Source organism: Falco cherrug, chromosome 16 (genome assembly GCF_023634085.1).
Source record: "Falco cherrug isolate bFalChe1 chromosome 16, bFalChe1.pri, whole genome shotgun sequence".
NCBI lineage: Eukaryota > Metazoa > Chordata > Aves > Falconiformes > Falconidae > Falco > Falco cherrug.
Genome location: NC_073712.1, coordinates 3,254,330 through 3,276,340, shown reverse-complemented (window position 1 = coordinate 3,276,340; position 22,011 = coordinate 3,254,330). Strand labels below are relative to the sequence as shown.

Here is a 22,011-nt window from a genome sequence, read left to right as displayed (position 1 = left end):
CGGCGCTGATTGGGTGTCGCTCGGCCACGCCCCCTCAGCGCCACCGTTCGAATTCGCCGCGGAGGGGCGCCGCCATTGGCGGAGCCCCGCGGGCGGGAGCGCAAGCCCCACCCCTTCGCCTGAACAGCTGCCATGTGGGCGTGGCTTGTGCCCCCCCGCCCGCCCGCCCCGCCGGGCGGCCCTTGCGTAACCGCGGCGGCCCGGCCCGGCCCCCCGGCCCGGCTGGAGTTGTGTAACGGGGCCCGCGGGGCCGCGCCGCCGGGAGGAGCCGCGGGGGAACGAGGTAAAGGGGGGCCGGCCCGCGCCGCTCGCCCCTCGCGGAGCTGGTGCAGCGGTCGCCTCCGCCGCTCCTGCCCTCGCCCCTTGGCCGCCCGTCCGAGGGTCCCCACGGGCAGAGCCCCCCCCGGACCGACGCCCAGCTCCCCCGAGGCAGGGTCCTCCCGGGCCGTCGTACCCCTCCCCCCCCCCCCCCCCCCCAGACCCTCCCAGCGGGCCGGGTCCCCCTGGGCCGGTCCCCCCCAGCCCCCCCAGGCAGGATCCCCCCCCGGGCCGAGGCCCCCTGCCCCCCGAGGCACTGCAGGGGAGCACCCGGCCAGGCCCCTCAGGCGGGTGGGTTCTGGGGGGCTCCGTGCCTGCTGCAGGTGGCACTGGGGTGCTCTCAGCAGCCGCTGCAGCCTGGCTTGGTGTGCAGGCTGGGTTTATGTAACCAAATTTATGCGAAAAATAAAAATAGGCATCCTTAAATCCCAATTAAGGAATTGTTCTCTAGCCTGTCGAATCAGAACCCCTTCAAACAATGATGTCACGTCAACAGCCCCAACCGCGGTTCCAGAGGGCACCTGCCAGGCTGCCCCTTCCCGCTGGCCGCCGCCTGTTTAAAGCTTTATAATTGTGTTCCTGCCCCTTCAGAAGTGGCCGGGCTGGCGGCTGAGGAGAACGTTTGTGGTTTGATTTAACTGGATGATCCAGAGCTCCCACAGAGGGAATTAAACCGTTCAAGGTGCTCGTTCCCGGTGCTGGGCTGGCTCTGAGGGCTGTGAGCCGCTGCCGTCCTCCTCCTCCTCCTCGGGGTTTACACCACAGCCTGCAGTCGCTTGGCCGTCTTTGGCACGGGATCCACCTCGGTGCATATATTTTTGGTCTTTAGGAGTGTTTAAACCTGGCCACTCCTTTCTCAGTGCTTGCAGGAAGAGGAGCAGCACAGCTGGTTGAGGTGGTGACGCTCTGACTTCTCTCCTCTGGCAGATCCCCCCCTGCAGAGATGCTCGGCGGCGGGACAGTCGGGACCACCGGTTGTGTACCGTCCTCTTTTTGGGGGGACACGTTGTAAAGACCCCAAAGTGTCAGCCAAGCAACTCTTGAGGTAAGACCTGGTTGTCCAATTTGGGGTTTTCCCTGCTTTCTGTCCTGGTGTGCCTCTCCTGGAGCGCGGGGCTGTATCGGGTGCAAGGTGCCTTTTCTGCCTGCACTGGTTGAGTTTTGGGGAACGGGTGTAATCCAGGTGAGAGTTAGAACCATGGCAGTGGACAAACCCCAACCCCAGGTCAATCGACAGGCGATGCCCACCCTGCCTGCCCCCCAGCCCCCCAGGGCTCTCCCCATTCCCCCTGACAGGGCAGGGGTGCCGGAGGGTGCAGGCCCTTGGTGCTGAGCCACCACCGCCTTTCTGACACCACCCGCAGTGCACCAGTGACCCCCCGCTGTCCCTGGCCATCCAGCGTGGGGTCCCAGCTCCCTGCCCGGCCCTGACACCGCTTCGTCTCTGGGTTCACTCCCTCCCCAGTGCACCCCAGCCCCTTTTAGTGGATCCCCTGCTCCCCACCAACTCCAATTTGCCCAGTCCCCTGCACTGGGATCCCCAGAGCTGCCCCTAACCCAGGCCCTGCAGCCCACCCAGGCCCCTTCTAGCTGTGCCCCCCTGCCCTGTGCCCAGTCCCTGCCGTGGTGTGGTCCCACTCCCCACAGCCATGCCCCACTGGTCCCACAGGCGATGCCACCACTGTGAGGGATGGGACGGGCCCCTCCCCACCTCATTGGAGCCCCCCTGGGACACCCTGGGCTCAGGGCTGTTCCATGGGCTGGTGGGACCCCAAGTTTGGTGCTGCCCTGTAGGCTGTATGGGGCACTGGGCTCAGGGTGACCCCCACGGGTATGTGGAGGTGCAGGGCCACGGGCTTGGGCAGCCCCATGGGCTGTGTCCCGACACGGGGGTGTTCCTATAGGCTGCGTGGGGAGGCTCCACGGGCTGCCTGGGGCCAAGGGGTGCTGGGCTTGGGGTGATCCTGTGGGCTTTATGGGGCTTGGGGTGGCCCTGCAGACCATGTGGGGCCACGGGGCTTGGGGTGGGGGGCATTGGAGCCCCCGACTCGGGGCATCCCCTCGGTGAGGCCAGCTGGTGCAGGCTGGTCCCATGCTCAGGGTGCAGGGGACTCTTTGGCACCCTCTGCACGGTTTGCTCCCAGAAGTGCCAGCTGGGCCCTCCCCTGAGCAGTGGGAGAGTCACCTTGTTTTTCCTGTTCTCCTGGGATGCGCGGGCGGTGCCTGAGCTGGGGCGCAGCCCAGAGCACCCCACAAAGCCCAGAGCCCCGTGTTTGGTGCTCGTCAGCCCACAGGCTCGCAGGGCTGGCTTCCTGGGGGTTGAACAGGTTGTGCCACCACCTGGGAGCGCAGCAGGTTTGTCTGGGTGATGCTGCTGAGTGTCTTTGGGGACAGGGTAAGTCACGTTGTCTTCATGAGGCCGGTAAAGCCCTTGGTTGCGGGTTGAGCTGGGCTGAGGCACCTGCTGCAGCTGCCTGGGAGGGTGAGTGGAGCAGCTTGGCTGGAACGAGCTGGAGCTGCTTCGAGGTTGTTGTGTGGTTCTTTGCTGATCACTCATCTCTGTGTGGGAACGCCTGAAAGCAGAAGTCGGTGTGGACCCACCTGGGAGGTGGGCGCTGAGGTTCCCCCTTTCAGGTGGGAGGGAGCGAGCTGGGGAGGTGCTGCCGGCTTTGGCACAGGCACAGGCTGGTGGCTGGGGCTGGTGGTGCCGGGCTGGTGGTGCCTGCCGAGCCCCTCACCCAGCAGAGCAGCGGCGGTAGCGGGGCAGTTGCTCAGACTCTGCCCTGAGCTGCCCCAGGCTGAGCCCAGACACCCCTCCAGCCTGTCCCCGAAACTCAGCTGAAGCAGTTCCAAGGGGAATAAGCATGTGCTGATCCCTACATCAGCCCTCTTTTGGAAAAAGAGTGGTTTTGTGCCATTATCACCACCCAGCTCTGCTACGGAGAGAGGAGGGCTTTTCTCCTGGCACTTGGAAGCACCATGCGGGTGCTAGGAAAGATGGATAAGAGCTATGGCAGATGGGTGATCTGGGATATTACGCTCCTGTATCAGCATTGGTTGGGCTTTGCTTTCCCTTGCTTCACCTTGAAGCCTTAACAGTCTTGTTGGTGAGGAAACTTCTGGGTGTCTGCTCCTGAAATCCAGGAAGCCTTTTCGCTGCCAGAGCGAGTGTTGCATTGGGGCTCAGATGAGACGAGGGCTCCTGCGGAGCTGCTCTCCCTGCAGCCCGTTGTGTACGAATCTTGTCACTGTTGGCTTCCAGAGTGTTTGCTGATGGCCACATCTGTGGGCTTGTAAAATGTTTTTGCAGTAAACGGAGCTCCGGCAACTCTATCTGTTTTGATTCCTTCCTTCTGGTGAGTGCTGTTGGGGTGTAATGTCATTTAGGGATTTAATTTAAGGAATTGAATGACTCATTTAGAGAAAAAGCCATTTTCTCCGGAGCGAGGTTGTGATACTGCTGCTGAATGATGGAACCTGGCTGAGGAGGCAGAGGAGAGTGGTTTGGTCCTGCTTCTGCTTTTCTCTCTCATGAAAACTTATCAAAAAGCAGAAGATACTTGCGATAAAAAGAGCTGAGGGCTGTTTGGAGCTTCGTTCCTAATTGTTAATTGACTTTTTTCTTTATAGGGATCGTGTAACCCAAAAGCCAAGGGTTCCCTTCCTCTTTTACTGGGTCTGAGGAGGACAGCCAGGATGCTGCATCGCACTATTCACCTTTTCCGGAAAGGACTTCGGCTTCATGACAACCCGGCGCTGCTGGCTGCCCTCGAGTCCTCGGAGGCCATCTACCCCGTCTACATCCTGGACAGAAAGTTCATGACATCCGTGATGCACATAGGGGCCCTGCGGTGGCATTTTCTGCTGCAGTCCCTGGAGGATCTCCAGAAAAACTTGTCTCAGCTGGGCTCCTGCTTGCTGGTTATTCAAGGAGAATACGAGTCTGTTCTTAGAGATCACGTCCAGAAGTGGAATATCACGCAAGTGACTCTGGATGCGGAGATGGAACCGTTTTACAAGGAGATGGAGGCCAACATACGACGTCTCGGAGAAGAGCTGGGCTTTGAGGTCCTTTCCCTGGTGGGCCACAGTCTGTACGACACCAAACGGTACGTGGTTGCCCCAAAGAGGTGTCTCCAGGAAGGTTTGTTTTGAATTTAGGAAGTGTCAGGGAGAAAAGGCCAAATATCTTGGTCTTTTTGAATGCTAACACATGCCTCTTGAGCAAGTTGGACTGTCTGAGATGAACGTGGCACTGTTTGCTGGAGAATTTTTGTGTCTTGGTCTGCTGGAACGAAGAGATTTTGCACAGGTATTAGGATGCTGGGCAGTGATTTGTGCTTAGAGTTGGTTAATTTTTTCCTTTTGGGAGTATAATTCACTTATGAACTTATATTAGTTACTTTTAAACGGAGTGGAAGAAATTTGTTAACACATTTAATAGGACTTTTATATAAATCTTTTGTATCAGATTTTTTTTTATATCTTTCTAATCATCTTTTACTGCTGTCTGGATACACTTGGATCCAAGGTGTTATTCACAGGTGAATGACTGAGGATACTGAAATTAGTAATAACAGGAAGGTAATTGCTAATGGCTAAAACAGCCTTAGCACTCCAGTTCTGGATAGACCCTAATTTATGTACGAGTGGATGTATATGACTTGCCATCTGTCTGCACAGGTGGTTGCTCACACAGAGCCGTTATTTACTGCCCTGAACCTGGTTTTTGTGACCTGGCTGCCGGTGGCAGCCCCAGAAGTGCCCTGCACCTCACCCCCTGCCGTCCCAGCCTTGCCGGGCCGTACGGAGCTGCCCGGCTGGAGCTGCGGCTGGCATCCCGCTCCCATCCTGTTGTCTCGGGTCCTGAGTGCCTGCTGTCAGGATGGATGTACCTTCACCCAGGGAACCTTTACTTGTCAAATCTGTAATTTCCACGTTCAGTTGCACGAACTGGGGCTGTTCCAGTCTGTGCTTTTACTGCCCTATTCACTGGCAGCTCCAGCTCCCTTCTTGGTTTATATTATTTATGGTGAAAAGCGATCTTGTTTTATTTAGGATTTTGGACCTAAACGGCGGTTCTCCCCCATTAACATACAAGAGATTCCTTCACATTCTGTCTCTGCTCGGTGACCCCGAGGTGCCTGTCCGAAACATTACAGCTGAAGACTTCCAGTAAGTACCAGCCAGCCAGCTGGGAACTGCAGGTCCTTTTTCTCCGGCTGGAAGAGCCAGGGCCAGAGGAGAATGGGGTGGTTTAGATGTTGCATTGCGTTACTTCTGTGCACGGAGAGTTACTGATTTTTATGTCCAGGGGATGTGACTCTGCTGTTGGGAGGGGAGAGCAGATGAGACGTGGCACAGCTGAAAGACTTCAGCTTTTGCAAGGCACATTGAGAACAGCTTTTGAGACCTGTAAAAGTTTAACGAGGAATGCTTAAGGAATTACACGTCCCCTCCTCAAAGGCATGCTCTAGGTTCCTCTCAAGTCAAGATTTAGGGCAGGAATTGGATGAACCACTATAGCTTGTTTTATGCAGGAAGCTCGGTGGAAAAATCATACTGTTCCCTTCTGGCTTTAAATCTTCTCCCCTCTGCTGTATGGGAAGGAGGGACTGAGCTCATGTCTCCCAGGACTGGAGAAGAAGCTCAGAGTCAAAGATGTCTTATGTTTAGCTCTGCATGAGGGGAGGTCAGTGATCCAAAGGGAGGTAAGACCGGGGAAGGAGAGAGCTGGCCACTGGGGACGGGACTGCGTGTGCTTGGAACTTGTCAGGTGCCTCCTGCGTGGCCTCAGGCCGGTGTTGGTAACTCAGGCTTCCGTCTAGGGGCATCCTGTTAATTCCTGAATGTTGTCCTCAGGTAGTTCGATGACAAGACCCATGTAACTGTTGGGATATATCAGTTCTTGCATTTTTTTTTTCCCTTGTACTTTTTTTTTCCCCCCTTCTTTTTTCCCCGATTAGTTTACTTGTGCTTTTTTAAATTAATGATGATGAGAGATAAGTGGTTCACATGCTTCCCAGCAGGCCTGTGTTATGTCAGTGCTCTGAGAGCCCCACTGACCCCTTCCTCTGTAGGTGTCTGCAACAGAGCTGAGCTCGGTTTTCCCCAGGTAAGCAGAAAGCTCTCTATCGATATCCAAGTTCGTTTGTGGGGTTTGAGCAGTCTGCACACCGCTGCCGTGTCCTTGAACCTCCTCCCCTGTGTTTTACAGGGGGGAAAACCCATACTCTGATGCTCCTCCAGCCTCACGGGCAGAGCCTCGGCAGCTGAGGCTGCAGGGGAGATGGGGGGGTGATGCTCAGAGGTGCAGACACCCCCCCCCCACACCCCTCCCCCCCCCAGTTAGGAGGTTGCAGCTGGGGAGGTGGCACAGGGAGCCGCTCTGCCTCCTTCCCTGTGGAACCTCTCTCGGAGCCACCGCTCCCCGGGAGCAGCGTTTGGAGGGTCTGGAATTGTGTTTAGAGTCTGAGGGGGCTCTTGGCTCCCTGGCAGGGATGGATGAGACAGCTGGGGGAGGCTGGAGAGAAGGTGCCTCTGAGCCTCCTTTGGCGGGTGGGAGGTGAGGGGGTGTCTGAGCTGTGGGGGCTGCAGCCGACTGCTCTGGGCGCTGGCATCTGGTGGGTCTGTTCCTCTTCCCCCAGCTCAGGCTAGAATTACCCGGAGCGAAGAGGATGAGCTCTCTTCCCCACGGAGAGAGTGCAGCCTGGGCTTTCTGGCTGCGATTTTGTTCCCCCGTGCTCCAGCTGTGCTGTGACAGGAGATCTGGCCTCCCGTTCCCTCTCTGAATGAGGCTTCTCTTTCACGTTAGGAGGTGTAGGGCCCCCGAGCTGTGCCTGGCTGAGTGTTACAGGGTGCCTCTCCCTGTGGATTTGAAGATCCCCCCGGAGAGCCTTTCCCCCTGGAAAGGAGGGGAGACCAAAGGGCTGCAGCGCCTGGAGCAACACTTGACTGACCAGGTCAGCCTCGATTTTACGTGGGTGGGGATAGCGACCCTGGGTGGGCTGAGGTTGGTGCCCACCTTGCCCCTGTTGTGTGTGGTTGTGTCTGGACCTCTGGCAACTGCTCGGCTGTTCCTGCTTGAGCTGAGTTTTTGCCTGCTGGGGCTCAGCTCTGGGCAGCCAAGCCTGCTTTGGGTGCTGGCTGCGATGCTTTACCCACCCCCAGTTTCATAAAGTGCAAAGGACCTTCAGCATGGTTCTGCGACAGGGAGAGCTGCTCCCCATGTATCAAAATCACCTGGGGAGAGCAGAGCTCCGCAGCACCCAGGGGCCACCAGGCTCCACAACAACGCGAGAGTTGCTCAAAGACTAAATGAGTGGCTGCAACAATGACACACCACTTTATATTTTAACTCAAATAAACAACGTGGCCTTCGTGTTGGCCTTGGAGGAGGCTGATGTATGTGCAGATCTTGGAGGAGGGTGGCAGCCTGGTCTCATTGTCCTTGCTGGTGGCTTTTGTGGGAGGATGGGTGGTGGGAACATCTTCCGGGCGTGATGCTGAACAGGCTTCTGTGATGCAGAAGCCTATTGCCAAACGGTGGTTTTTTTTCCCCCCCTGTGTCATTATCTGGACGTGTCTCACCTTGTGCTGCCTCAACCTGGCTTTCTGTTTTCATTTTAGGGCTGGGTGGCAAGTTTTACTAAACCAAGAACAATCCCAAATTCGCTGCTTCCAAGCACCACGGGCCTGAGCCCGTATTTCAGTATGGGCTGTCTGTCAGTTCGCACCTTTTTTTATAGGTTGTCAAACATTTATGCTCAGGTAAGAAAATAATGGGTTGTAGTTAAGCAAATCCAGCACTCTCACAAATCTCAGTTTGGCATCTGAGGCTAGGATTTAACACTCGGGTCGTCTCGGTAGGCACCTGCTGTACCCAAAAAATACTACTTTGCTAATGTCTTTTCACAGCATCTGATGAAATCTGTGAAGTGGCTTTATGTGTTGTGTGAAACACCCGTGGATGCCTACAGCTTTTCCCAATTAAGTTTTAGAAATATGATAAATAGGGGGTAATGAGTGTGGCGAGGTGCTGGCACAGGCTGCCCAGAGCAGCTGTGGGTGCCCCATCCCTGGGAGGTCAAGGCCAGGCTGGACGGGGCTGGGAGCAGCCTGGGCTGGTGGCAGGTGTCCCCATCTCTGGTGGGGCGGTTGGGACTGGATGGTCTTCAAGGTCCCTTCCAACCCAAACCCTTCTGTGATTCAAGGAGACCTGGAAGCAGCAGGGAAGCCCAGGCAAACCCTCCCAAAATTCAAGGAGTTCAAGACACCTGCCTGGTGTTGAAGTGACGTTTTTGATCAGTTGAGCCTGTTCAAGCAGCTTAGTTTTTAAAATCATCTGTTTTCAGCTTAGACAAGTTTTAACTATAGCATAAGCCAAAACCAGCTTCTGAAAACTTCTTTGATTCTTAAGGAAAAGTGTAGTGGACACCAACACAAGAAAACTAAGGTCTTCCTGAACCTCTTTCTGAAGAGTATCTCTTGAGACATGGCTGAGCCACCTGGATTCAGATAGTCAAGCAGTTAATATGTTAATAAACACAGTTTTGGTTTAAGAAATCCCAGTGTGACACCATTTTGGAAGGTAGGTAGAGAATGTTTGTGGTAACACTGAGCTCTAACAGAATTCAGCTTTGGTGTTGAGCATATAGCATTGCTTCAGATCTTTAATTTCTTTGGCTTGCCTGGTAACGTGCCATGAAGCCGGCAGTGTAGTTAGATTAATCTTTATTTTACAGGCCTGACAGCCACAAAATGAGTGAGAGTGCAACGGTATATGTGAACAGAAGCTTTCACCTCATGTGCCTTTTGCAGGCCAAGCATCACTCTCTGCCCCCAGTGTCACTGCAAGGGCAGCTTTTGTGGAGGGAATTCTTCTATACGGTGGCATCAGCAACACCAAACTTCACCAAAATGGCTGGGAACCCCATCTGCCTTCAGATCAGTTGGGATGAGGACGCAGAGAGGCTCCACAAATGGAAAACGGTAATAAAGATGCATTGCCACAACTACTGCGCTTCAGTTTAGGGTTTTTCTGTCGCCCTGGGGCTGGTCCCAGCTGGCTGGTTGAGGTGGGGCTTCCAGCAGCGTGTGGGACAGGTGGAATGCCACTTTGTGCAGGAGGGCTGGTGTTCCTCTTCTGCTGCAGGCACAGACAGGGTTCCCGTGGATCGATGCGATTATGACCCAGCTGCACCAGGAAGGTTGGATCCATCACCTTGCTCGGCACGCTGTCGCCTGCTTCCTGACACGGGGGGACCTTTGGATCAGCTGGGAAGAGGGCATGAAGGTTTGCTTTGGTTCTTTGGTTTCTCTCTTCTGGCTGACCTTGAGAAACCCCTGCCAGATGTGAGCGTGGCAGCGGGAGGTGGTGCTGCGCTTCCTTACCGAGCCTTGCTAGGAGTCTCATGGTTTATGAAATCTTGTGGTCTGTCATTTGAGCCCTTGACAGGTTGTTCCCATCCCTGAGACCTGATGATTTTTGGGTGTTGAAGATAACTTTGGGCTTCAGGTTGCTCTGTCTTCCTTCTGGCAAACTGGAGAGCCTTCCCTTTGAGAAGGGCAGCCCAGACCAGCAGGGTGCTGTGCTTTTAGCAGCGAGCTTCACCTTCATCTCCCACCCATCAACCCCTCCAAAAAAACCCCAATTTTTTTTTTTTAATTATTTTTTGCAACTTAGCCATTCCAGGGATGCTTCTCTTTCTTTTCCCATCCCTGAACTGCAGGTGTTTGAAGAGCTGCTTCTAGATGCTGACTACAGCATCAACGCAGGGAACTGGATGTGGCTGTCAGCCAGCGCATTCTTCCACCAGTACACCCGGATCTTCTGCCCCGTCCACTTCGGGAGGCGCACGGACCCCGAGGGGCAATACGTCCGGTAGGGCGATGTCGAGCTTCCCCGGCTCCTCGTGCAGCACGAGCTGATGAACTCGTGTCCGTTTGAAACTGATACACTTGTGAAACAGGGGTCCTAGCAATGATTTTATTGAACACATCGGGAAACTGAGGCAGAGACATGCCCATGGTGGCAAGGAGGTGACTGAGCAGGGCACTGTGTTGATTTCTAGCACCTGTCGGCTCCGGGACTGTGTGTGCTCGCCAGGCTGACTCCTTTTTCTAAAGGACTTGAGTAAAACTTCCCCCTGCTCCAGTCTGTGGGGAACCAAGTGCTGTGCTGCTTGGTTTTATAGGTGGTCTGGTTAATTTTAGATACTTAAGTTTTATTTTCTACTCTCAATCCTTTTTGCTTCAGAGTCTCAGTTTCCTTATCTCTCAATAAGGTGCTGATGAGCTTTCTCATAAGTAGAGGGTGATTTTACAGCCGACTGGAGCAGGAGCAGACTGTTGATGTCCCCACATCTCCTCTTCCTCACATCCTATCTAGCTTTGGGTATCATCAAAGAGGAAGCCCATGCTGACATATCTGACAGAGTGGGACAGAAAATTACTTTCCCATTCTGTAAGACTTTAAGATATTTTTTTAAAATTAATTTGGTTTAGAGATTTGTTGAAATTTAGGATGAAATGTCAGTGAAAATGTTAAAAACCAAAATATTTTGGATGAAGTCAAAATGAAGTAGTGTTTAAATCAACCCATTTATTCTATGCTGTAAAGTTAACTTTTGGAAGATATCCCTCTGTGGAGGTTTCCGAACATAAACCCAGTTCTTTTGTGCAGAATTAATCAGAACTTCCCCATGGATTGTAGTATCCATATGATCACCAAGAATTAATATGGCATAGGTTGGTTTACACTTCTCTTAAATGTTTGAGTATTGGTCTGCAGGATTATAAAACCCCATATTATTCCTCTTTTGCAGCAAATACTTGCCTGTACTAAAGAACTTTCCCTCTAAGTACATCTATGAGCCCTGGATGGCATCTGAAGAGGAGCAGAAGCAAGCGGGATGTATCATAGGTAATTCATTCGGATACCTGGCTTAGGGTTTTGCTGCTATTAACTGTCCAAAATAATTACATGTGTGAGATGGAAATGTCACACTTCCAACACAAGTCATGCATTTATTTTCTGAAAATGGATTGATTCAGCCAGCAGTCTACCTTCTGCCAAATCTCCTTTAAGGTTTTTTATTGGAGTCTTAATTTCAGAGTACGTATTTTTGCCTCCAGTTCATGTCCTAAAATTATTGAATCGCTTTAAGTTGTTGCAGTTGCTTTTTTCTGGCTCAGATGCTTGGCTGTCTTTAAAGAGTCTCTGAACATCTTGTGTTTTGCTGCTGCTCTAATGCATCTTTGAAGTCTCTTATAAGCTTATGTCTAAATGGGAGCTCGTACTCTTTGATGGAGAGAAGCAGGCAGCTCTGGAGAGTGGGTCATGTGGTCTATCTGAGATGCCATTTATTTTAAGAAAAGCTGCAAGCATTTGCTGGGGTGCAAATCCAGTGAAATGTCCTTGATTAGTTCTGTAAAGGTCGCTGTCCCCATGTCCCCAGGTCGAGATTACCCCTTCCCGATGGTGAACCACAAAGAAGCCAGTGATCACAACCTACAGCTGATGAAACAGGTCCGCGAGGAGCAGTACGGAACAGCCCAGCTGACGAGAGGTACGAGATGCTGCAGTGCAGGGGCTGTCACCAGGAACAGGCTCTGGGGGTTGGTTTTGTGTTGATTTCCAGGATGCCTTTCCCCTTGGGTACCAGCCCCCTGCGCTGCTCTTCTAGTTACTGTTAAAATGAAGTCCCAAGAGGGAAAAGTAGAAGTTGAGCAGTGTTCTTCCCCTTCTGGCTGCCCTGGCAGCATGGCAGCTTGCTTCTGCCTGCTGGAGGAACGCCTTCCCCAAAGCAGACCTCCTCTGCCTCCCGTCTGCACCGACAGCCTCCGCGGCCTCAGGTTTTTCAGGTGTATCGCCAAGGTGCACAAATCCCTGCAGCTCTGCCCATGCCTCTTGCAAACCAGAGCGTTGTTGCTTGTCCTTTTTGCCATGGTCTACCCTGCCTCGTAGCAGGAATTATTTGAGGTTCCCACCGACCATGAGCAAAAAGCCCTTGAGAGCTGAGTTGCTCTAAGAAATGTACCTTTTGACCTTGTTTCCTAAATAGGTTAAGCATATGCATAACAAACCGGTAGTTACCAGTTAGGGCTGGAACACTCGAACTCTGGGGGACTCTGGATTAATTGGGTATTTCCAGTCACACGGATGTTTCACTTACAGCACCTGTGCTACTAAGATTGAAATCCTAGGGCCTGTGATGAGCTCTCAGCCTCCAGGGACTCCTCTGCAGGAATGTAACGGAAGCGATGGTTTTGTATTTAAGAGCATGCCACAGTAGCCTCTATCATCTATTACACAATCCCAACGTGCAGCAGCTGAGGGGAGACTTTAAGTATTCCTGCCTCATTTGCTGTGGTCAGAAGGAATTAATTGTTCCCAATCCTGCATGTACTGATGTATCCAGGAGGTTGCACATTGGTACCTTCCAGGTGTAAGCGATGTATGCTGACAGTTCTTCCGCAAACCCTGTGGTGTAGAGGAGTAAATGTTGTGATGGCTGTTGGAGATAGGGAAAGGCAAAATCTGAGAATCAGAGTCCCCTGCTCCCGGTGTTACTTTTGTTGCCTGTAAAGAGAAGCATTTTCTGGCGTGCTTTGTAACTTCACTGGCTGTTGTCATTGCTGGGCTATTGCACTGAAGTCAGAGAAAGACTTGCAACCTTTAATTCTTCTTCCCTTCTTCTGTAGATGATACAGATGACCCAATGGAAATGAAGGTAAAACGTGACCACTCTGAAGAAAAAGTTTCAAAAAGAAAAGTGGCCAGGATGACAGAATAAACCAAGTTCCCCTCAGGGATTATCTGTTGGGAACCAAAAAGCGGCAGAAGGGGAGAGCCAGAGGCCAGCTGAACTGGACAAACTGTACTCAGGACTTTGCCCTGCGGATGGTGACTCCTGCTTGTAAACTGGCCTCCAAAAAAAGTGGTGTATCTTCAGGTGTTAGCGCAGTTATCTTGAATGAAATTGTCTGTGAGTGGCTTACAAGCAGCTTGCTGCAGCTGTAGGGTAAATTCAAGAGGTGACTGGTTTTAACAGGACATGATGCTATAGTATTGTTCAAATCCACTTGACGTTCGTGTGTCTGTATAAATAATTGTAGTGATAAGTACTAGTCTTTCCAGCTTATTCCAGCAGATAAATGTTGGTTGAAGAATATATGCACATTAATGTGATCGTGCATTAGTGTTAAAAGCTTGATCTGCCTGTGTTGTAGAGACAGAGGCTTAGGGATTTTCAGATACAGTTTTTAAATTCACAGTGTGTGCTTGCAGTGCCCTGTTTGGGGAGATAAAGCAGAATGCAGCCCCTTGTGGGGTTGCGTGTCGTTCTTATGACCCAAATGGGACTTGTTCTGCATGCTAAGGGCAACATTGCAAAACATCTCACTGAATTAGGGCTGATGTATGACTTTGCCATAACTCACCTTCTTGGCTAATTCCTCTAGAACTGTGGGGTGAATATTATTTCTATCATGTAGCACATGTAAAAAGTTATCCTTTCGTTGAAATGTCTTGTGAAGTTTCACAAGGCTGGATTAGTCAATTATCTTTGTTGTGGTTGGGGTTTTGGTGGGGGGGGGAGTGGAGTGGGTTTTTAATCATTGTAGGTACTATTTTTAGTCTTAAAAGAAGTAAAAATTATTTCTGACGTGAAAAATGTAAGGTCACTAGAGCAATGCATTATCACAGTTGGTATCCATCTATCCTTTTTGGAAGCCTGGCTGCAAGGCAGCTCCGGGACTGTCAGACGGATGCGAGAGGCTGGCAGCGGGCTCATGGAGGTGCTGATGTTACTTGTCATCTCAGCTCTTCAGCAGAACTAGTAATCTGCAGGATGGCAAGGATGAGAGGCAGCTGTGGAACCCTTTGTGAGAGGGAGAAGGTCAGTGCAGTGCTGGTTACTCTGGGGAAGACGGCTGCTGCTCTGGAGCCTCCCGGCATCCATCCCCTTTTTAGTTGGGTTCCTTCCTGTGCTGAAAGGGAGTTGGGGCCTCCGTGCCTGCGGTGCTGTCAGCCGGTGCAGGCGGCCGGAGGAATGCAGAACTGGTTCTTGCCTCGTGTTTTAAGGCACAGTCATTGCCTTCAAGCCCAAAATGGGCTGGACTCTGGTTCCCTCAAACAGTTCTACCTTGGAGTGCTCTGTGTCACCGGAGTTCCGTTGTGAGTCCTGGGAGCCGCCTGGTAGAGCAGCAGACAGGACCGTCAGCAGCTGCCGAGTATCTTTTGCTGTTCAGCATCGCCGCTAATATTGTGGCACAGGAGATGTGTGGTCTTTTGTTACCAGCTGGGGTTTAACCATGACAAATCCAAATCATCCTCTCAAAGAGAAGACCGGAGTAGCATTTAATGAATAAACAACTTGTCAGTTCTGCACACAAGTATCTGCTTTCATTAGACACGCAGTGAGCTCAAAGTCAAACCCAAATGGTGCTGGATGAACAGGCAGGAAAAGGAGACACAGTTGAGCTGGGCTTCCCCAAACTGCATCAAATTGATGTTTGTGTGAAGTCTGTGGGTCTGTGTTGCAATTTGGGGGAAGCTGAGTTATACCTCACTCAACATGTTTGAATTTAGCGCGAGGAAAAAACTATGAGTATGAAAAAAACTCCGAGAAATATTTAGTTTAGTTTCTTATACATGAAAAAGGCAAAGATGTACCTTTCTGTTAACAGAGGCTGGAGTACTTTGCCAGTTCACCGGGAGCTTGAAAGGCTTGACAAGAATTGCCTAAATCTGAACAAACCTGAGGTCCCCAGAAGCCCAGCTGGCCTCCTCTCGCAATAAAAACTGAATGGTAAATTCTTCTTGGGAACGGAGATCCCGCTGTGGGCAGGATCGTACCACAGAGAAAACAAGCTGCTCGGATCAGCAGCTCCCATCTAACTGAGCAAAGCATCTGCAGGGCACAAGGCTAAGGGATCGACTGGTGAACTTTAAATCACTTTTCAGAGACTAGCTTCCTTTGCTAGTTCGTGTCAGAAGACTAGAAGACTTTAGTTCAGGGCAACTAAAGAATATCAGAGCTAGCAGCAAGATGTAAGCACTGAGGAACAAGCAGAGTTGCTCCCAGAGCCGTAACTGGGAACAAGAGATCCACACACATCAGAGAGATTCCAGTGAGGGAAGAATGTGGGCGGCTGGGTGGGGATGACAGATGGAGCATGTGGGAAGGGAAGGGGAGGGAAGCTGGGGAAGGGGAGGGAAGCTGGGGAAGGGGAGGGAAGCCATGGGATCCGTCTCCTGTGCACAGTGCCACCCTCGGCACGATGCCTACGTGACACGGAGTCGGTGCTGCGTTGCAAGATTTGCTGCCACCGCTGTGTTTGGAGCAGCAATGAGCTGCAGGGGAAAGCCCACCTGGATGCTATCCTGGGGACGGCCACTTTGTGACCTTCCTGTGCCAAAGGAATTGAGGGGAAAATACCCTGGAGCCTGGGCAGCTTAGTTCTGCCTCCACATGACTGTTCACTCCACTCCTGCTCAGGTTTTGGGTAACAGGGCTGATGCTAAGGCTTGACGTATGCTGGGAGCAGCGCTGTTAGGTCAAGGCCAGGGTCCAGGGTGCCATACGGGCAGGCAGGGTGGCCGGGGAGACCTACAGGGCAATTACGCAGTTGCCCTGGTTTAATCCCGGTTGGCTAAGTACCTTAAGTACTAAGTACTTAAATTCTTATTTAACTAAGTACCACTCAGCTGCTTGCTCACCTCCCCCACCGCCTAGGCAGGATGGGGAGAATTGTGAAAAAGGTAAAACTCATGGGTTGAGATAAGAACAAATTAGTAATTGATATAAAATAAACTATAGTAACAATGATAATAACAACTGTAATGAAAAAGGAACAGAAACAGAGAGGAATAAAACCCGAGGGTAAAAAAGCCCAAGTGATGCACGATGCAGTTGGTCACCCACACCGAGCGATGCCCAGCCAGTCCCCCAGCGGCCATTGGTGGCCCCCAGCCAACTCCCCCCAGTTTATATACTGGGTGTGATTCCCACGGTGTGGAATATCCCTTTGGCGAGTTTGGGGCAGGTGTCCCGGCTCTGCTCCCTCCTGGCTCCTTGTGCCCCGCTCGCTGGCAGAGCAGGGGGAGCTGGAAAGTCCTGGATTTAGGGTAAAGTCGTGGTTTAACTGTGGCCGGCAACCGAGCCCCACGCAGCCACTCGCTTGCTCCCACCCAGTGGGATGGCGGAGAGAATCAGAAAGATAAAAGTGAGGAAACTCATGGGTTGAGATAAAGACATTTTAACAGGTAAAGCAAAAGCCACGTGCTCAAGCAAAGCAAAACAAAGAATTCATTCACCACTTCCCACGGCAGGCAGGTGCTCAGCCATCCCCAGGACAGCCGGGCTCCATCACACCCAGTGGGGACTTGGGAAGACAAAACGCTGTAACTCTGAGCATTCCCCTTTCCTCCTTCCCCAGCCTTATATACTGAGCATGACGGTCTATGGTATGGAATATCCTTTGGCCAGTCGGGGTCAGCTGTCCCGGCTGTGTCGCCTCCCAGCTTCTGGTGCCCCCCTAGCCTGCTCACTGGTGGGGTGAGAGGCAGAAAAGGCCTTGGCTCTGTGTAAACATCGCTGTATTGTCATCAGGGTGACTAGCACAAACCCAAAACACAGCCCCATACTAGCTACTATGAAGACAATTAACTGTATCCCAGCCAAAACCAGCACAGCTGCCACTGCCACCTGCAGATCACTGTCTCCTGCCACCATCACCTTTTGTCTGGCAATTTTGCCAGAATCTGCTCGCTCATGGAAACAGCATATCCCAAAGCTCCACGCTGGAAGGTAGAGCAGCACCTTACCCAAAAGGTTTGGAAGCGGAGCCACCACTAGCTGCGTTATCCCAGCTCCAGGTTCTTCACCCGGTGAGCAAGAGTGGCTCTGGGCAGAGCCGAGGTGTTTGCCTCTTGGGTGTCTGTGCAGAGGGGGGTGCTGGGTGGCAACCCACAGAGCTAGCCCACAGCAAAAATTTTATACACTTTGAACAATTGTTTACAATTACATTTAGCCACAGTTAATTCTCACTGGTTCTTACATGCCTCATCTCCATTCAAAGATACGGTGTTTGGGTTTTTTCAACCAAATCTCCTGGTTGAAACTGATGTACTGTTGAATCCGAAGGCAATGGAGCTTTTGATTTACATATTTCTGTAAGGACAATAAGGTTTGTGACACAGATTAAGTATCTCCTTAACATTTCTTCACCTTTAATATGCATTTGGTCCTTTTCTGTGGTTAGGCTATTAACTGGCAATGGTTTCCCATATAAAATTTCAAATGGCTTTACTCTTTACTCCTTCCTTTGTTCTAGGGGCAATCCTAATTCTCATCAGGGCCACAGGTTATACCTCAATCCATTTAATCCGAGTTTCCTGGCACAATTTTGTTTTTTGAGCCTTAATTGTTTGATTGATCCTTTCTATTTTCCCACTGGACTGTGGGCTCCAAGGGGTGCGCAAATCCCATTTAAACTGGAGGAATTTGGACGCTCCTTGGACTATCTCTGTGACAAAATGGGGCCCGTTATTAGAGGAAAATCCTTCTGGAATCTCACATCTAGGAATTATTTCTTTTAATATTACCTTAATGACTTCTCTCACCACACTGGTATAGCAAGGGAAGGCTTCTGGCCATCCTGAGAAGGTATCCACTGGGGCAAGCAAATACTTATACTGATTGGACCTGATATGGGGAAATAGTGTGAAATGGGGACAATGGACATCGATTGTGATTGTATATGTCTGCTCAGGAATGTGGGTATGGTGACTGGTGCGGTGTCTGGTCACATAGCCACACAGCTTTGAGGAGACGCCTACCCTTCTTCCTCTAACAAAGGGGCTATTTAAAAAAGAATGAGAAAAGGATGAGAGATATTCCAACGTTATCTAGAGGGAGGGAGTGCTAAGTCTTCTTGCTGGAGAAGATCAGATGGTCACAAGGACATGAATCACCTACAAACCTGCAAGACCACCACATTCCAGGCAAAGGACTGATAAGCTAATTAACATACGAAGCGAGAGTAAGCCGGTTTAGGTAACGAATATGTATAGGTGTTAATTGAATATTCATTTGTTTTATTGTATAAATGTGAGATGGTTCGTCACTTCGGGCATGCACGCTTGTGGAGGAGCGATCCCCCGTGCATCTGCGCGCAATAAACATACCTACTTTATAACTTTTGAGTTAGAGAGTCTAATTCCGTACGTCAGACCTTGTCAACTCAAAAGATCTAGTTTCCAGTGTTCCCCAGGAGCAGTTCCTCTTTTCACAACTCTGCCAGTGGTTTCTTTTGGATTTTAGGATTACTTGTACAGCATGTCTGGCACTTCTTTACAGTGATGTTCGCAAGGGTCAGCATTTTTGGCCATACTGCATATCTTTTGACACTATCTACTAAGGCTTCTGTTCCCCAGTGGGTTTCATTATGCATTTTCTGCATGAGTTTTTCCATCATTCTCATAGATATTAGTACTTCATGATCACGTCACCCACCATCCTTCAGAATTTTTTTAACATTTTGGTATTTTGGCCAATTTATCTTCCTTTTCTGTATATTCTTGTAACTCCAAACTCATTTTTATTTCAGGTATCAATGCTCCTAGTATTGACCCTTTTATTGCTGTCTTCTGTTGCGGATGGAGTGACGCACTTCACTTGTAAGAGAGCAGTAGCAACACGTTTATTGGTGTAAAACAGATTTAACAAAATTTGATAGTAAATGTGACAACGGCATAACAAGATTCGATGGTAAGGTACACTGATTGTTTACTGCACAGAGGACAAGGTTAGACAAAACTTCCAGGGAGACCCTCCTGTTGAGTCATGAGGTTCAGAAAGGACCCCCTTGCATTCTAAACAACTTCTCAGAGGGGATTTTAGATGTAGCTGAATCCAGACTAATCTCAGAATTGGTCAACGGTTTAGATCTAAAGGATTATATATGCGCAATCAATCCTTTATACCAATAACAAAGACTTGAGTAATTTAGTTAGAACAGAGAAGAAGCCCCCCTTCTTTTGCTGATGTCTCAAGCTCGGGGAAACAAAGAACAGATGGTGAAAAGAACGCTGTTATCTGTGTTATGCAAAGGAAGCTTTCAAGTAAAGAACACTGTTATCTATGGTATGCAAAAGAAGCCTTCAGGTGAGAAAGTTCTGGCCACAAGAGGAGACAAACTGATAAAGTGTTGCAATCCTGTGTGTGAATGACAATTGATTCAAAGAATCTATCACCAATATTCGAGTGAGCGGAGGTTATCTTTATTCGGCAGTGCTGGGTGCATGGGGGATGCTCCACCAAAGTCATGCACCCCAAGGGAACCTTTCAGCCCTCTCTTTAAACAAGTTACTCATGTATATTCATTAACTTTCCGGGAACTCATTAACATATCTTGCACTTGAACAATTAGCACATTCCCATTCAAGGACCTAGTATATCTTCAAGTTAACAACACTAACATATCTTGTGCCTGGACAATTAGCACACTCCCTATGTCACCCATTCAAGGATTTAGTGCATCCTCAAGTCAACAATAAGGGTCTCCTCAGATAAACAAGAGCACACCGTTCTTTAAATAAATCATATCTGGTCCATTATTCACAATGAGTATGCAATGCATATGAATATGCAAATAATCTATTTTATATAATTTATAACCTTGAGTAGCTTGGTGCGCACATTGGGAGGAAAAACCCACCATGCACCCAGCACTGCAATAAACCAATGTCGGCTCTCTAAACTATCATTTGGTTTAGAGAGTTTTCTTGGTTATGATTTTGGCTAACAATACCACTTAGCTAAGATTTCAAAGTTTAGCATGCTATTAATCACTTATCCATTGCAGCAAGGAATCTCTCAACCTCGAGGAGTAACGTAGAGAGGCATCCCTACTCGAGGGAAGATTCTGGCATGCTGCCGTGCAGGGGGGCTTAGTGGGTTCCGAGCTGCCCACTAATTATGAAATAACTGACTCATCATCATATTGCATACTGACTACAGGAGTGAGTTTCATTGACACTTGGCTGGAGTTAGCTTGGCCAGCACTGCTAAGCAGGCAGGTTGTTCACAACAGCCGGTGGTTATTGTGTCCTTATCTGTCCCCCACCAATTCACTCCAGCTGCAGGCAGCAATCGTGACCACCACCGCAGATGGTTATGGCTTGAGCATTGTCAGGGGCACAAAGGGTGGGAGGGGTGGGGGGAGGGGAGCACACCTTCACATCTTTTTTTCCACACCCTCACATCTTTTTTGCTGTTCCATCTGCTTGTCCATTTCCAAAGATCACGTCTCCTTGCCCCTTTTGATGAGCTTTGCAATGCATTACCGCTAACTCCTTGCGTTCTAAGACTGCTTGGAATAGCAGTGGTTTACATCCTTCTAGTCCTCTGACTGCCTTTCCCTGCCAGGTAGGACACTCGCTCTTTCCAACGAAACCTTGTGACTCAAGTGGTGAATAAGTGAATTCACATGATAGAGTAGTCTGGGCAAGGGGGAATGAGCCCTGTTTGTCATGTTTGTGTGTTGTATTTCTTCATGAGCTCATGAAATAAAGTTTAAATCACAGAGTACATTGTCCTGTAAATTTGAGAGATCCAAACAGACTGTGGCTCTTCAGAAAATGTGTTGGCACCCAGCTCAGTATGGATGGTGGGACAGTAATGGCATTTGTGCCTACAGTGTGACAGCTTGCGTTCAGTCCTTTTCGGCATCTTCATTAATGATCTGGATGATGAGGCAGCGTACCTCAGCAAGTGTGCAGATGACAGAAAAGTGGGAGGGGTGGCTGATACACCAGGGGGTCGTGCTGCGACCCAGAGGGATCTTGACAGGCTGGAGAAATAGGTCGTGAAGTTCAACAAAGAGAAGTGCCAAGTCCTGCACCTGGGGAAGAAACCCTGTCCTGCACCAGCATATTCTTGGGGGTCACCCAGCTGGACAGCAGCCTGGCAAAAAAGGACCTGAGGGTCCTAGTGGCACCAGGCTGAACATGAGCCAGCAATGTGCTCTTGCTGCACAGAAGGTGAGTGGTATCCTGGGCTGCATTGGGTAAAATACAGACAGTGGGTCACAGGAGGCCATCTGTCCCCTCAGCTCAGCGCTCGTGAGGCCACACCTGTGATAAGGGAGGAATTTTCCCAGTGTTCTTAACTGTAAATCTTGCAACTTTTTATCCATGACATGGCCGAACTGTACAACACTGTGTTATGTAGTTTAGCGGGCTAGTAGAACGCTGCATTTTACAGTTTAGCTACTAAGTAGGTAAGAACGGGTCCACAACCAAGACATGAGCCAAGAGTGCTGAAACAGGGCCAGAGGAAGAGAAGGTCATGAAAAGGATGAGAAGAAGAGGAGGGAGATGGTGAAAAAGAGGATGAAGAAAGGATGAAGATGTTCCAAATGACCACCAGGGGACCTGTAACCCATTAGGCCACACATGTGTAGTAAGAGTGTTGATACAGTTCATGGAACAGTAATGAATATGCTAATAGTTTCTCAGAAAGGTCATGAATATGTATAGACCAGCAATATAAAGATAAGCAGTGAAACAACATCAGCATGCATGTTGGGCGGAACTTAAACCCCATGCATCCAGTGCCGAAAATAAAGAATGCCTGCTTTCTAACACTCCAACCCAGGTATTAGAGAGTTTTGTCTCTGACTTTT

At 50.3% G+C, this 22,011-nt stretch overlaps 1 protein-coding gene across 2 annotated transcripts; it reads left to right on the top strand.

Annotated features, from left to right (window-relative positions):
- The first annotated feature begins 170 nt into the window (after positions 1-170).
- LOC102046403 (cryptochrome-1-like) lies at positions 171-15,285 on the top strand. 2 transcript variants are annotated; one of them, XM_055728278.1, is made up of 12 exons: positions 171-283; positions 1,246-1,363; positions 3,949-4,427; positions 5,377-5,493; positions 7,133-7,280; positions 7,948-8,088; positions 9,139-9,309; positions 9,473-9,613; positions 10,050-10,201; positions 11,145-11,242; positions 11,778-11,888; positions 13,024-15,285. In XM_055728278.1, exons 3-12 carry the CDS (start codon positions 4,015-4,017, stop codon positions 13,113-13,115), a joined length of 1,584 nt encoding a protein of 527 aa, XP_055584253.1. In that variant the 5' UTR covers positions 171-283; positions 1,246-1,363; positions 3,949-4,014; the 3' UTR covers positions 13,116-15,285. The 2 variants fall into 2 exon arrangements, with proteins under 2 accessions (XP_055584253.1, XP_055584254.1); XM_055728279.1 differs by having other exon boundaries at positions 191-283; positions 1,179-1,363.
- The last annotated feature ends 6,726 nt before the right edge of the window (positions 15,286-22,011 follow it).

Bases quoted from the DNA above. Each gene is read 5' to 3' on its own strand.
- LOC102046403 (XM_055728278.1), top strand. From the start codon at position 4,015: ATGCTGCATCGCACTATTCACCTTTTCCGGAAAGGACTTCGGCTTCAT. The intron at 10,202-11,144 runs GTAGGGCGATGT...CCTCTTTTGCAG, and splicing joins CCCGAGGGGCAATACGTCCG to CAAATACTTGCCTGTACTAA. The intron at 11,243-11,777 runs GTAATTCATTCG...CCATGTCCCCAG, and splicing joins GCAAGCGGGATGTATCATAG to GTCGAGATTACCCCTTCCCG.